We start from the raw sequence: 16,235 nt of genomic DNA on the forward strand, positions 1-16,235 counted from the left end.
TATTGAAGCTTAGTGAATTTGAATTCAAGGGATTCAGAGGTTCTAGAGCCAGGTGGCAACAAGTGCCCGAGGTACAAAGTCTTATATATATCACAAATCAATGCGCAAGCCTTAAAACTGGACTAGACGCGTACGGGCCATGCTTAAATGGCAGCATCAAGCCGTGACGATACCTGCCTCTTAGTCATCAGTTTGACATCTGATGAACGTCTTGAAGCGTCCACAAGCAAGTGGATTTAGTGCGAGTGAGTGCGATGGCCTCACTTGTGATTCGGTCGTGGTTGGTGCTTTGCCAACCATGGCACGCCAAGGATGAGGTCATACGGATTCTACATACCTAGCACTGTGAACTTCTCTTTACAAGAGAAGTAACTAAAGCTAAAGGCGAGTTAAACTTGACCTTCTTCAGACTTTACGAGCGTGTCGTTCGCTAAACAAACGGTCACCTCTTCTCGCTTGCCATCCTGACAAAGCGACTCATTTAGTTTGATTCAAAAGGACCGTACGTTCGCGACTGTCTGCACCACGGTTCACAAGTGGATACCGTTGAAGAAAGCTCGACCGCAAGGTGAAACGATGCGTGGCAAACTATATTAAACGCCAAAAATCTTCCTACTAACTTGGTTTCCGCGGTCTTCAAGACCAAATTGCGCCCGCGCTTTTTTCGACCATTCACGGTCGTGGCCTATAGAATCAGCGCGGACACTCACCTTGCTGACGTAGCAACCGAGTACTGGTATCTCGGGACCCCAGAAGACACATTTCTTTTCAATATCAAAAGTGTATCGCGGTGTATCGTTACATGAAATTAACTTTTAAAGGTTGTTAATTAATATATTATCTAAATAGTAGATAATATTTGGAGAATACTACTTTACATGGTAAATTCTAAAAGCTTATCCTTAGGTAGATATACACCATTACATCTATTTTCTCCGCGGTCCAGTCAGCGCTGGACGCGCGCAAAGAGAAAGACAGATAAGACTTTTAGTACATGTTTTGTATTAATTTATAATTAATTTAGTCTTAAACAGATCGACAAGAAGAACTTAATTATATTAGTACAGTTTTCATTTAACCCTCTTTAAAGCAAGTGTTTTTAAGAGAAGACTTCTTCTGTACGTACTAGTGTACGTGAAGTGACGTGAGGCACCACTCGCACTGAGGCAGTGCGAAATGGACTTGTACTGAAGCAGTACAAGTCGGCAGTGCCTTGTTACAAAAAGGTTATCTAAAACCTTACCCTAGCTAATTAAAAATAAATATCGGCCGCCAGATTAATATCTGGCGGCTGATTCATATGTTGCCCATAGTAAATGGGATATTTAGAAATAAGCTAGTTGGAATCGAACAAAAGAGTATTTGACCCGTAAAGTAAATGTACCACAACAACGGTTCACCAACCGAATTTTGCCTTACTTCAAAATCTGCCATCTTTCTATCAATATTTAGCGAAGAGAAAGCGTGCGACCTGGACTAATTTGTCAGACAAATAATATGAGCACATTGTTACACTAAATGCTAGTTCAATTACAGCTTCGCCTTGTGCACCTTTAAATGAAAGTGCAATTTCGCAAATATAATTTGTTGCCAGGATTTTTACAAAGAAAAAAGGTGTCACAGCAAAACTGCGCTGCCAGATATGTCGGCGCTACATTCATTGGCAATTAATTTACTTGAAGAAATTCGTCAACTGGCAAGTCACTTGCCAAGATGAAAAGTATTAGCCAGAACTTTGTCGTGCTACTACTCATTGAAAGCCTCATTTGGCTCAACCAAAGCGCCGAAGCTCGTCGAAACGTCAGAATCGCTTTAAGCAACACACTTGCGATAGAAGAAACGTTGTGCGCTACTATAACTGCTGAAAGAGGATCGGCATGACCTATATAACCGTGTCTATCTGTGTAGAGAACGATCTTCAGCGGTCCATGCGAGAAAACTGGTGCACGAAAATATTTGGGCGACACTGGCGACGCTGTCGGTGCAGTTTAAGGGGGTTCCGTACGGCAATATTGTCTCCTATAGTGGTATCGAAACTAATAATAATTACAGCGACATATTCAATGATGACCCGGGTAATGCTTTTTTAGATGGCGAAGGCTATTCCAAAGAAAATTCGACGGGCCAGCTGTTTTTCTATCTCACTCCGCTGGATGCTGCAGGTATAAAAAAGTAAAAAGATTCGACACGTTATACTTAGTACTTTGTGGTTTTAGGATCGGACTTAAGCGTCAACTCGATGCCTCCGTGGCAATTTCAATGGCACAGCAGGGCGAGCATGCCTGCGACATGGACGTGGAAGACCCGACGTGCTGGAAAATCACGCTGACGGGCAAGGTCTTGCCAGTGCGTGATGATCGAATCATTTACGCTAAAAAAGTGCTATTTTCAAAGTACGTTCCAAATTTGAATGGTAATTGTTGCTTTGTAGTGAAGTGTCTATGGTTTTTATAGGCATCCCCAGATGCAGGATTGGCCTGAAAGTCACAACTTTAAGCCGTATACGCTAGAAATTGAAAATATTATTTTGCTGGATTTTTACGGTGGTGCAAAGCGCATTCCTGTGAAGAAATATTACCAGGTCAAACTATAAAAGTGATAATTGCAAAATAATTGGCGCGGTTTGAGGTGTTTCTTTTTCTTGAAAAATAACAAGTATTGAAACGTTGCAATTTAAATACTTTAGTATACTACATATGTAGTTCTCGAGCAGAATTCTTAAAGGTGACCAGGTCGAAAATGTTCATTAGGAATACAAAATTACAATTGAAAACATTTCACAAAAAGTATTGTTTTTCTAAATTAACTCCTAGGGAATTTACGAAATACCAAAAAAACGCAAGAAATCAAGCTGTCGAAGCAGTAAAACGCGTCTGTCATGTCGGTCTTTTAGAAACGAGGATTGGAGCAAACCTAAATGCATGTTTTTATTCGTTCATGTTTTTTGTCGCCGAAAAGACAAACACGCCCTTACAGGGAACTCACCGAGATGGACTGTTTTAGAATGTACGTCATTCCGACACCCAACTCTTGATGTTCCGAGACGCGACCGGGCTCAATCGCAAGAAAGTTCATGTACTCTTCAGCCCCCATGTCAGTAATGTTCGCGGCCCTCGTATACGGATTCCACACGACCACGTCGGTCTTCGTCTCGATCTCGCCCTTGCCATTCCCATTACGAATCGAACCCGACTTTTCGACCGTCACCGTGCGATCGACTGCATCAACACCCTTGATCACAGTATCAATCCGATCGGGGGCATTTTTGTAAACACTGTCCGTGTCCTTTGTAATCGTTATGTACTCGCGCGTCTCCGTCATGTTAGTCTTGGACACCTTATCAAAGTAGTCGACTCCTTTTAAACCATTGACCTGGGCGCCATCGTTGCGAACGTCATCAATCCACAAGTAATTGTGCAGCAACGCGTGAAATTGAATCGACTTCTTGTCCGTATTGCGAACGTGTAGTGCCGTGTCCAATTGATTCGCATGGAGCGTGATCCAATACTCGAGCTTAAATTCATTGGGCCACATCTTGCGGGTCGACTCGCTCGCTTCCATTTTAAAGATTGCGGTACTGACTCCATCTTTCTCCTTTGCGTCTTCGTGGCTCACAAGCGTCCAATTGGTAATCCGCGCAAAACCATGACCTGGAAGACCCTCTGCGCTTCCAAAGTTTGGCCACACGATGGGAATTCCTCCACGAATGGGTTTCTCACCGTCCATATTGGACTTCTTGGACATGAAGAGAATGTCCAGCTTCGGCTTCATGGCGGGTTGAAACGACTTGACGTGCGCTCCAAAGTAAAAGACTTCGGCCGTGGAGCCCGACGGGTGCGTAAGCGTGATGGTTTTAAGCGCATCAATCACAGGAGCAAGACACGTCGATGCAAGTGCAGTTGTCACAACTAGCATAGGGTTGACCATGGTAAGGACGGAATGGAGTAAGGAGCTTGTTTCTTAAAGAGCGAAACGAAGAATGCGATATGTGTATAGCTTTAAATGGAAAATAAAAAAACTCTGACTGTACGATAGCATTGTTGTGTTTGCTCATCATGAGACCTATGGTAACTTCGTTACGTTTCGCCTCTACATGTGGATGTCGTCAATCGTCTACACTTGAGCTCGAAGTTTCGGAACAAAACCTGTTGACGGGTGTAATTTATGCGCACGAAACGACACAAACATCTGTCCACGCACAGCCCTAAGATGCTAGTAGTCAATCGAAGTTCGTAATAAGTAGCCTCCCGAAGATTCAAGCCTGGATGCATTGATCCATTTGGTGGTCAAAACGCCAAAATTGTTCACTCGAGCAACTTGAGTTCCCATTTTTATGTAGAAAAACGACACTTCCTGTCTGCTTCCCCATGCAATGATTCAAAAAAATTAGCATTTAAAGGTTTTAATTTTTCGGTTTGCTAGCTATTCAAGCGACCGCCGTAGCATTTGCTACTTACGTCGTAGATTTTAAAGCGTCAATATAAACTGTAAACTACCGTAGGTCATGTCTTTCATTTTTACCAATGAATATGATAGTGTCCAAGTTTGACGATCCTACAGAGAAGCATGACTGTCTTTCACAATTTAGCTTAAATGACCCAATTCTATAGCAAGTCAATTCTGAGGTGAATAGTAGTTTCGTTGTAAGCAAAAGAGCGATCGTTTTCCGATTGCGCCATTCACAGATGTCGGGATATTTTGTATCTGCTTTGGAAAATTAGCCAAAAGCAACACTGAGTGTAAGCACGAAGTAGGATGTATTTCAAACGAGGAGCGCTCAATATTGGTGCAATGCGCCCTTGCACGGTGATTGAAATTCGCTGATATACTTTGATGGTGCATCAAGCATGGAGGGGGAGAAGAGTGAAAAAGAATTAAAGATTTCATGTAGGTGTTATTTTTTAGATTTACCCTAAATATATTCACCTACGGTGAAATGCATGTTTTCGGATGATGATTTCGCTTCATTTTCTTATTTATCGCATGGTAATCCAATTTTTTTTTTATTTGGTAATGCGATTTGACTTTATGCACAGTGTGGCAAATCGGCCCCATTTTTTAAAAACAAGTCGGTACGAGTTTTATTTGTTATACAATTTTCACAGAGCAAAAGATTAAGAAAAATGGACATCATCATCCGGAAACAAAGACGCTACATCGTCCACGACAAAAAAGAGTGGGAGAATCGCTCATGTCTCAGGCAAATCCATTTGATCCGCATTAGAGAAAGCAGCCGCTAAAGCCGCAGCTTCCATAGACACGCAGATATTTATAATTTCGTGAAGCGATCAGTATACTTACATGGTAACATAATAAACGGACCACAGTTACCATTGTCAAAAAATGAAGAGCTGTAGTCGGGAATCAAGCTCCTCATTTTTTGACAATGATAACCGTACTTTGGATAGTCAAATGCATCAAGTGACTTAAGTGTACAAACATGATCACGCAAATTCCTTTCAATGCCACATTCTCCGTGTCACATAATTACCATCAGGTCCTTTACATTGTCTCATTCCTCCAATGGCCACGTGATCACGTAAACGCTATTTTCTCATCTCTTCGACACAATTTTCCACAACAAAAATGGGCCCAATACACGTCGAGCTGCTATTCCTTGTAGCTATCTGCTTAGTCGCGGAAGGAGCTCCTCTGGAGACTGCGCCTGACGTGCTCCTACTTGCCTCACCTAGCGGATCGAGGGTCGTCTCAAGAAGGCTAAGGGCCAGCGCACTTAGCAATCACTTCGTGGTCGATCTGCCACCCTCCTTTTTTGACGGTCTGCCGGAAGATATTGCCAAAGCGATCAAATTGCACCTTGACAAGATCGAAGAGCTCCCTCAAACAAAAAGATTGCCATTACTATCGTGGCGGAAGAATAAAATCGCGTTAGAGGTTGAGGGTACGGTTCCACATCAGTCCACTGTTTCTTGGACAACTTCCGCCAGCCCGGAAGACCTCTTTCTCAAGGATGCTAATCTAAAGCTTCTCGAAGGTTTAATGTCGCATTTGAAACAAGTAGACGAGTCCAGTGCGAATTTAGCCATGGCGACATTTTTGGAGGCAAAGTATGGATTATCTCATTTAGCAGGAAGGCTTGCGTATGTGCTACCGAAAGCTATTGGCAAGCATCACGTTTTATTCCAAGCTGTCGAGAATGGACTCGTGTCACTGTTGAAATCCAAACACTTGCCGCTTTCGGACGTCATTGACAGGGTCACTAGTCGCGCTAAGCAACCAATTGGACAACCTTTCTCCCTGTCCGCATACCCCATGCGTCTGTTGGACAAATACGAGGATGATGCATTCGAGTTAATGAAAGCACTAATTGATAAGTTTGGCTATCAGGTTTTACTTTTATACACTAGGAATTCCAATTTGCTACCGAAAAAAGTAGCACGGGAAATCGAGTCGATTATTAAACTGGACAACACTGCTTTGGTTGAAAAGTTCAAGTTAAAACCTTTAAACGACGACCTCTTTACTCGTTCCGAAATGCGCGTATTTCTTTTCATTGTCAAGCATCGAGGGACAGATCGAGAAAAGGAAACCAAATCGTCTGCTATCATAAGCGCATTGATTCAAAATAATTTGCATGACACGAGCCCCAGTGCTGCCTTACGCAAACTTTATGAAATTGCGAAGGGCACTGAACAAAAGAAAGGTTCCACACCTTTAGACGAGAACGTTAAGCACTTGATGAGTGAGGTGATAAACCTGTGGAAAAAAATGAATAGCTGACGCTATCAGATTGTGAGGTCAGACGCGACAGCGGCCAACAAGAGGAGGTTGCTTCATCATTACTAGGCAAGTCTTTGTCTTGACACCCTTATCAATTGATTGTCATGTCCAGTACACAATTTGGGAAGCACAATTTTTTTAACATGGCAGAGATAATAATATTTGTTGTAAAACTACTACTTTTTCGGTTAACGCGTAAGCCATAAAGGTTAGTCGATTATGATATTTTAAAACATTCGATTTTGAGGTTTTATTGTGGTGAAAGAGTGCTGTGCACATGTTTTCGTTAGGTACTGCCAAATTAAAATTGTAACGGCCGCACATTTTGTTAATGTTGTGTGGTACACATTAGGGATACCTACTATAAGATGTATCTGTACGTAGAGACTTAATTTTATCAAATATCTTTTGACGTACCAGTCACACTGTCCATGTATCTTTTCCGCCAAAATCGATCATACTTTTGGCGATTGGGCAGCCGGATCCAACTCCAATCATGTGTATGAGATTTAAAGGCATAAATGATTGACCAAGTGGCTGGTTAGCAAATGTCAACGCTGTGCATAGTTTTCAACAATTTCTGCATCCAAACCGTTATATATTTTCTTCACATTCAACTTATTTCTGATTAAATCCTAGGGGCACAGATGTTCGTCGACTCAGTTGGCTAAAGATTGCAATCGTATAACGTTGCCAGTAATTTCTATTCTTCCGTTTTTAGGTTATGCGAGCACGCACAAGTAGGACAATGCGGTGCATTGAGGGTGTAGAATTTTCAAAGCAATCAATGGAAAACCGAATAGAGTCCTGTAGAAGGCAAAGACAATACCGTCTTAAACTCGTTCGGATGATAAATTATAATACGTTCGAAATGAGGGATTGACACTAGACGACGCAGTTGAAAGCAACAAAGTACACAGACATTACAACTATATTTCTGCTTCGAAAGACAAACCACAAGACTACAATTATAAGCATCACTAAACGCTTTTGAAAACATTTATAGAATCCCATAAGCGGCTTGCACGTCGCGACGTTGTTAATCTAGCTAAATTGCTATTTGTAAGTTCCTCTTACCTACAGTATTGCGCAGCATCACGTGAAAGATATCTTGTGCCTATTTTGTACATGCAAAGGCGCCTCAAGCTATTTAGCGTGCTGTGCGCTAGCAATTTTGCTAACCGCAGAGAGGAACTCGGTAGCGTTCAGAAGTCTGGTGTACAATTTCCATCGCTACCATGGTGCGCTAGCTATTCTCTATCGTTCTTGTCTACTAAATCAGGCATCCATCACTCCTATCACCGAAGCATCGCCCGATAACCTCTAAGTTGCAGCCATTGCTCAGCCCCCGCAACTGTTCTTCTATCATGTTTTGAAATATCTGTTAGTGAGATGGAATATAGATGGAATATCTCGATGGTCACGCAAAAAGAAGGCTTCGATTAATATCATAATACTAAATACTGCAGATGCAGCGAAAAAGTAAGCTCTAGTATCCTCATCTGGCACCAATACTAGATAAAATCGCACAAACCATTATGAAAATTCAAAAATCGAGTCACGCTTTAGTTTTCAATGCTTTAAAAATCATTACAATTCCTTATACAATCGGAGCCAATTTTTTAGTTCACTAAGGTCTAAACACTTCCCGTATTTTATCCAATAAGACCCTATCATTTCGACTTTTACCATGGCATTGCCCTCTGGAATGCATCTCGTAAGCGCGCTGGATGACGCCGATCTGAATGTTCTCTGGCCACTGCGTAACGACGAAGCAATCTACGCTTCCAATGATGTGAGGCGCGCACTGTTGCTTCCGCTGGAGGGTGATGAAGCCTTGGACGCGGACATCGACGTGGATGTCTTTCGTCCGAGTGCCATGCTCGACACCCAACTGTCCAGCGCATTTGGCAATTCGGATACTCTGTTGTATGGCTCCATCTTTCAGCCTGGTACGACAAGAATATATAGTTTGCCTGTTGCAAGTGCTCTATATCACTCACTAACAGTCGTTAGAGTTAGTAAATGCGGAGGAGGACATTGAACAACTCTTGCTATCCGGATCCGAGGAAGCTTTTGCGTCGTTGCAAAGTCATCATCAACACCAGAGCGCTCCTGGGAAAAGCTGTGAATGCCGAACCTTTGCAATTCAAGCAAGCCATGTACAGGCTCAGCAAGAACGAGTAGCGACCAATGTGATAGCCACAAAGGACCAAAAGCGAGTCTTGCGTCATACGTTTGGATCCGGGACGCGCCTCTGCGGCTTTGGATTTAAACAAGAAGCCGCCACCGATTTGACGGATCAGAAACATCTTTCAAATAGAAGTACGGCGTATAAACATTCGACGATGTCAAGTCCAATGGTGCAAAAGAAGCCCGAGCCCATGAATGTGGTTGACAACGACGTCGCGTTAGCCACGATGGAGCGTACATTTACCGCGGATCAAGTCTATGGCAGCCCCATAGGTCGCAGCCAGTTTTTGCCTGCTGTATCAAGTCCCTTGAGCTCGACCAGTTTTGTATCATTAGAGGGCAGGATGGCAACACCACTGTCGACAACGTCTCGTTCGACAGTTCATTCAGAGATGCCAATACCGATGCGGTCCTTGTCACCAGCGGATGAGGTCGAAAAGATGCGAGGTAGTAGTGGCATGAAGACGTCCAAGGTGAACATGCTTCGTGGAAATTTCCACTTGTCTCCAGGACGTGGTAGAAAATGTACAACTGTGCTACCGCCACCGTATTTACGCGAACCCTCCGAGTCGTTGACGAAACGTCGCGCTCATTCCAAGACGTTTCATGCATTTGCACAGTCCCTGTCATTTTCGTTTGCAAACAATTCGTTGACGGATAGGTAACTTTGACTTTGCACGATTAAAAAAAAAAGATTTTTTTTTTCCAATGCAAGTTGACAAGAGACCGCAGGCAGTAGCTAGTCTATTGTGTGCTGAGGCATCGTATGGGTAGGCATTAGGACTCGGATAAATTTGCTCATTGTACTATGGCGTTCTCATGATGAGGCTGCTATTTAAATGGTCACGGAGATTGAGCTTAAAAAAATAACAACAATCGCGTGTATTAACTAGGACACTGTATATGCCAGTCATTCTGTCAGCTAATTATTGCAGCTATCACACGTAATTGAAAAAGGAGTGCGTCGACAAAGCGTACTTAGCACGCACCCAAACTGTATCGGGGTGTATCGTTTCATGAAATTACACTTAAAGGTTGTAATTAATATATTATCCAAAAGGTAGATAATATTTGAAGAATATTACTTTACATAGGAATATTCGGAAAGCTTATCCGTTATTAGATATAGGCCATTAAATCTACTTGCTCCGCGGTCCAGTCAGCCCTGGAAGCGCGCAAAGAGAAAGACAGATAAGACTTTATTACATGTTTTGCGTTAGTACATAATTAAGTTAGTTTTATATAGATAATAACAGAAGAGCTTAATGATAGTAAATACAGGATACTTTCAACCCTCTTTAAGCAATTATTTTAAAGAGAATCTTCCTCTGCACGTACTTATGAACGTGAAGTGACGTGAGGCACCACTCGCATTGAAGCAGTGTGAAGTGGACTTGTACTGAAGCAGTACAAGCCCGCAGCGCCCCGTTACACCTGGTAGCACTTTGTAATCCGTCCAAGGACCATAGTTCTATCATCTAACATGGACATGTTAGATGATAATTGATATACGCATCACGTTTGGCGTAATAGCAACTCCTTTCATAGAAAGGAGTGCGGTCGAACGAATGAGTTCGACCGTAGGGAATCATGCTATCTTGCCATGCTGTTAGGTTTAGATAGAAATGCTTTCCATTCAGCCATCGCCAAGTCCATACAACATGCACTTGACGAGGCGAAGGATAATGTAGCCTTGCAAGGCTCTCAACAGGCAGAACTGTTAAGGTTACAACAGGCACAGACCCCTGTACCTGGGATGACGCACACGCGTCGTCCGAAACTTTTAAAATAGACAGCTCTTAGTATAGGGGAGTCGAAGAAGACTCCCTTTTAAGATGGTTCGTCGAGTTGGACGATGCCATAAGGGTTCGTCACATCGTCGACGAGCAAATGCAATTCGTGCCAAAACTTGGGCACTAGGCCACAAGTTGCGCGACCCATATGTTTTTTTAGTCGCTAAAGGCTTTTAAAGCCCGGCTCAAACAGAGGTTTGAACCGCCTAGGGCTGTGTTCAGAGCTCGATGAGAGCTTCTGAAACTCAAGCAAGGCAAGCGTGAAGCTCCGCTTATGCCCAATACATTCTTAGCGAGTTGTATCACGAACAACTCAGTTGAAGAACACGCGCTGATTATGGTTTCATGCAAGGTCTTACGATAGTCCCGTAAAGATCCACCTGTCCCGCTTGGAACTTGATACGCTTGAAGAAGCAATATCCGTTGCGGAAAAGGAGGACTTTAGCGTGAGACAGGCTCAAGCTAGCACGTCATCATATCGCTGCCAAAACACAGGGCTCTACGCCTAAGCGCGTAGTGTCTTATGTCCAGTGCGTAGAAACACCGATCGAAACGATCAGTATCCCGCTAATAAAAGCGGAGGACGAAGATCTGACGCTGTTCGAAATCGCAACGGCGAGGCGGATCGACGAATAACGATCGGAGTTAGTAGCTGCGGCACCCTACTACTGGTCTAGCAACGTCAAGAGAAATCGCAGGTCTCTTGACAAAAGTTGCTCCTTAAGCCCAAAAAGTGGGTGCAAGTGCCCCTTGTGATGATGTTAACCGAATCACCTTGCATATCATAGAGGCACATAGTTGTTACTAAAGTCCCTAGTGAATTGTGGGCCGTGAAAAAACATTTTCGACGCCAATCGCTAGAAGATCGCAGGCGTAAGTTTGTTGAGCGCGACACACTTCTTATTCGGATGACAGTGCGCTTAGCAACAGCGCATATGTAACAATTCCGAAAGGCGTAATTGGTATCCAATACACATTAAAGGGTAGGCAGTAGGATGGGGATTTCATCGTACTGAATTTGGATGAAAAAATTGATGTCATCCTTGGATCTCAATGGCTCATAAATACGAGCCATACATAAATTGGCAGCACCAAGCCGTGCGATGCTTGTATCTCGTAAATCAGATTGCCATCTGATGAAATTTTTAGAGCGTCCACAAGCGTACGGATGTCCTACGAGCGAGTGCGTTGGCCTCACTTGTGGTTCGATCGTTCTTACGACTATACAAGACCTTTATGAATACCCAATACACTGTAAGATTAGGCCCCGACGGCTATGCACAAGCACATGCATCATTGAAGGTTCACCATTCTGACGTGGACTTAGTTACGGACGGCTACAAGGGACGGCTACAAGTAACATCGAAGTTCGATCACTCGAACAAGTTGGGTGGATCCAAACAAGGATGTTTGCTTGGAAGGCATAACCAAGAAAATTGAGGCCTGTCTAATAGAGACAGTGTGAAAGTCCGATATCGACTGGAGAGTCGACCGTGGAGGAGTTCACTATGGTTTTGCAACCACAGTAGAGGCAGTTGGGGGAAATTCCACCAGAAAAACACAAGGAAATAAGTCCTCACTTATCTTCGGTTTAAAGTTTCAAAGATGAAATTGAGACATTGAATGTCAAAGTAAGCAATTTGAAGCAAGTGTAGGCGCTTATACACTTGTCCTGATATCACCTCCGAAGTTAACTTGGGAGATATTTAATTGCCAGCGCTAGAGCCAAAACGGTTCTTGCGCGAACTGCGTAGTAGAAAAATCAAGCAGATCTGCGTACGTTCGCTGGCGAGGTTATCCACCTTCGCATGACAGCTGGGAACCTCGTTCCCAGCTGATTGTTGACGTTGAGGGCCTCGTCCGTCAGTATGACGAGACCCACCCGATGGCTCAGAAGGCCCATCGGAAAACACGCGCCCATCGATGGACGAAAGTGTCCTCGGTGAGGAAGACTCGGATTGAGCATTTTGAGTCTCAATCCTTGGAGTCTTTGGTAACAAAATCTCTTATATAAGGCTTTGAAGGGTATCCACGCTCGCATGATGGACGTTCCGGGCAGTATAACGAGAACCGTCCATTGAATCAGAAGGTCTATCATAAAGCGAGCGCTTTGATCATTCGTAAAAAGATTGTAACAAATCAGTTCTCTCGCGCATCTTGGAAGAGATGCACGTCCTCCAATGAGGGTCTTTAAAAGAGTATACCCCCTTTTAGGTATGGACTGCACCCTTTAAACAGCAGGTGAGTGCTCCCCCCCCCGAAAGGAAAGGTAAGCCTCCGTCTTTTGACAAACGGTGCAGCTATAGCATGCGCGATCACGGTGCGTTATTAAAACCGGTCACGAAAGGTGACTCATTTGCGAAGCAGGCTCGCGGCCTGCTCTTTGCACATTCTTGATGATTGTTTTCTAAAGTTGAAGTTAGGTGTTATATACATACCGCACTTGCAAGTGTACCAACGATGCCGGAAAAAAAAGGCATCGATTAAAAACTCGTTCTCGTTCTCTCATGCTTGCGAAGCCTGGATTAGCCGAAGACGAAATTCTATGTCGCTTGCTAGTCATGTGAACCAATAAGTTACGTTGTCTATCAGGATTTCTTTTTGGGAGCGAAAAGCAACATATTGCGGTCCCTATTCCTTTACTAGTGTCAGAACTGGGGCTACCCTTCACCTCGAAGTGATCTTTACGATCACTTAAATCCTCCTGATGCACGATAACATCACCAAAGATTTCGTCAATAATCGGGTCATCATAAGATGACTCCACCCCAAGAGGTAGAAACGTGATAAAATAACGTCGCGAATAAATTTCTGGTTGTCACGTCAGAACCCGCAGTTTTTACGGACTCGGCCCCGGATGATCCGGCGGCCTTCACAGTCGACACTGAGTCGGGGTGATGCAACGGGGTTTTTCGTCACATAGGTATTTTTCCAAAAGAGTTTTAAAAAATGAGTTGTTATATGAAAGAAATAAGCAAAGAAATACAAATGATGATCTATATTAATTATTTGACTTCATAGTTCCAATATCACTAAATCTGGTAATATTGATCCAATAGGCTATTATCATTAATTGGATTATTTAGGGTATAAGTAACCCCGCAAATCGGCAAAAGTCACGATTGTGCGGTGCGCAAGGATCCGCCGTACGTCGTTGTTATTAATATAATGAGTTTAGTAGTAAATACGCAGAAGCATAATATATTTAGGGAGCCGGTATAGCACAGTCCCGTTTTGGTATAGCCACACACCCTTCCCGTCTGTATTAAATAAAACGTCCTATAAAATATTTTCACTGAATGGATCATTCCAGTGCACCCAAAACTTTACACTTATTCCTTTAGAATCGTCTTAAGATCGCCCTTTTTGGCCCTTTGGATCATCACACCCCCTAAATTATAAAAAGGGAATCGCTATGGCCACTAACCTAATAGTAACGGGCTGAAGTTGCCTTAATGTTGCACAGTCCCCGTTAAACGCATTGGTGTACTTAAGGGGATGGTCAATTACTAAATAAAAGTAATTAGACCCAGCACTCGGGTGTGGTTTACATTTGTGACCAAACCTTGTGTATGTGATGCACATAGGTGCATTCACATTAGAAAGGATGACGCCTAGCGTCATCCGTTACGCGAGGTATCTAGAAAGATACGCTCGCAATACATATTAAGGTTATCGATAGAGATGACATTTTATTGGGAAAAATAGGTGTTTATATTGAATGCGATTAAATATTTATCAGTCTGAAAACTACTTTTCTACTTAGTAAGTGCACACGAGGAGTCGGATTACCGCCCCCGTGACGACACTTAACTAAAGAACTTAGTGCGTTAGGCGAGGTCGCTAAGGCGCCCACCACAACTACCTTAATGCACGCAAGAAAAGCTGGTTAAACCGCTACTCGCTATGCTAGGGTATGTCTCTAAGTAGAGCGTGGCCGCATTACGTCGTGCCCGCTTACACTTGGTAGCATTTGAAATCTTTTCGACGACCCGCGTCTCGGCGTGTGTACGTGAGGATGAGCCTCAACATTGATTGGGCTCATTTCCCTCACCTCTCCGAACATCATCGGGAGGTGGCATGGCTTATGGCGCAGGTACTTGGCGAATAAGTCACTACCCAGGAGTCTGGGTAAGGCTCCTGGGTAGTCCTCCTGAGCAACATCTTGCTGAGTTGGAGATGTTTGAGGTATTCGTGCTCGGACAGCGGAGAGCCGCGTCTGAGGCACAGAGCCATGCTGCGGCGGAGTCCGTCAGTCAGACTCAGGATGAGCTGAGACATGAGCAGGCTCGGAGCGAGGCTCTCAACAGGACTGTTGAGATGCTCTCTGCCTGGCCGCATCAGCCGAGGCCCATTCGGATGAACGCGCCTAACTTCGATGGAACTGAAGCGCACACGATTGTCTACTGGCTTTTAGCCGAGGAGCAATGCGGTGTCGCGCAGCTCATCGGGGACGACAGCCGGATGGTGTCGTACGCCACGTCGCATCTGCGCGGTAAGGCCTCAGAGTGGGCATACTCGGCGCTTATGGTGGACAGAAAGGCGTTCCATACATGAGCGATCTTCAACGAAAATATTCGCGCCATGTACCAGCCGCCGAACAACGAAGTGTTGCTTCAGGAGCGCTTCTTTGGAGCGCGACAGGCGAAGCGATCTCTGCAAGAGTATGTGCAAGAGATGCGCTCGCTAAGGCAGCTATTACCGTAGATCCGATTCCAGAGCACATTAAGGTGCCCAACTACGCCAGGGCCCATCGCGACAGGCCCTTTTCGGAAGGTGCCGTGACGATAGAAGAGGTGATCCAAATTGTCGTAGTTGAGCAGCAATCCTACAACAGTGCCTCGGCGACAGCTTGGTATGAGCCGTCGGCCGAGAGGACAGATGCCACTCCCATGCAGTTGGGCAATGCAGACGTTGTCTGCTATAAATGCGGCAAGCGCGGCTATATGATGGCTCGCTGCTATGCTAGGATCCCTGCTGGGGCAAAGATGCCCAGCAAGAGGACTCCCTTCCCAAAGAGTGAAGGCAAGAAAAAGCGTGCAGGACGCATGAATTCTGCATCGACCACCGAGGGTTCGGGAAATGCAGGAGCGCAGTAGAGGCGGGATGCCCTACTGACGCGGACGCTAAAGCTCCTCCTAAGTTCAGAGTTGTGGAACAAATGGGTAGCATAGTCCCTGAGGTCTTGAAATTATGGACCTCAGCCCTGCTGGTCTATAGCGCTCAAGTAAGAGGCTATGACCAGATGATGACCCTCCTCGTGGATTCGGGTGCATCACAGAATTTTGTGAAACTCGCGGCTCTAATAAAGAGACCGGCTATGTTTGAGTCGCTTTGCCAGGATGACAAGCGAGAAGAGACGACCGTTCGTTTAGCGAACAGCGCGCACGTAAAGTCTGAAAGAGTTCCGGTAGAACTTGCCTTCAGCTTTAGTGACTTCTCTTGTAAAGAGAAGTTCACAGTGCTAGGTATGGAGTATCCGTATGACCTCATCCTAGGCATGCCATG

General features: G+C 44.3%; 4 protein-coding genes across 4 annotated transcripts; 3 read left to right on the top strand and 1 right to left on the bottom strand.

The window, feature by feature from the left end:
- Positions 1 to 1,713: 1,713 nt before the first annotated feature.
- Positions 1,714 to 2,626, top strand: CCR75_001287 (uncharacterized protein; the record flags this gene model as incomplete). The annotated part of the gene is made up of 5 exons (XM_067959391.1): positions 1,714 to 1,844; positions 1,909 to 2,027; positions 2,091 to 2,172; positions 2,217 to 2,393; positions 2,455 to 2,626. 5 exons carry the CDS (start codon positions 1,714 to 1,716, stop codon positions 2,591 to 2,593), a joined length of 648 nt encoding a protein of 215 aa, XP_067819294.1. The 3' UTR covers positions 2,594 to 2,626.
- A 344-nt stretch (positions 2,627 to 2,970) lies between these two features.
- CCR75_001288 (uncharacterized protein) lies at positions 2,971 to 3,927 on the bottom strand (the record flags this gene model as incomplete). The annotated part of the gene is made up of 1 exon (XM_067959392.1): positions 2,971 to 3,927. One exon carries the CDS (start codon positions 3,925 to 3,927, stop codon positions 2,971 to 2,973), a length of 957 nt encoding a protein of 318 aa, XP_067819291.1.
- Positions 3,928 to 5,586: 1,659 nt separating this feature from the next.
- On the top strand, positions 5,587 to 6,741 carry CCR75_001289 (uncharacterized protein; the record flags this gene model as incomplete). Its single annotated transcript, XM_067959393.1, has 1 exon — positions 5,587 to 6,741. The coding sequence occupies one exon, from the start codon at positions 5,587 to 5,589 to the stop codon at positions 6,739 to 6,741; it is 1,155 nt and encodes a 384-aa protein (XP_067819292.1).
- A 1,662-nt stretch (positions 6,742 to 8,403) lies between these two features.
- CCR75_001290 (uncharacterized protein) lies at positions 8,404 to 9,824 on the top strand. Its single transcript, XM_067959394.1, has 2 exons — positions 8,404 to 8,693; positions 8,758 to 9,824. Exons 1-2 carry the CDS (start codon positions 8,432 to 8,434, stop codon positions 9,597 to 9,599), a joined length of 1,104 nt encoding a protein of 367 aa, XP_067819192.1. The 5' UTR covers positions 8,404 to 8,431; the 3' UTR covers positions 9,600 to 9,824.
- The last annotated feature ends 6,411 nt before the right edge of the window (positions 9,825 to 16,235 follow it).

The sequence above is a fragment of the Bremia lactucae genome, linkage group LG15, assembly GCF_004359215.1.
Source record: "Bremia lactucae strain SF5 linkage group LG15, whole genome shotgun sequence".
NCBI lineage: Eukaryota > Oomycota > Peronosporomycetes > Peronosporales > Peronosporaceae > Bremia > Bremia lactucae.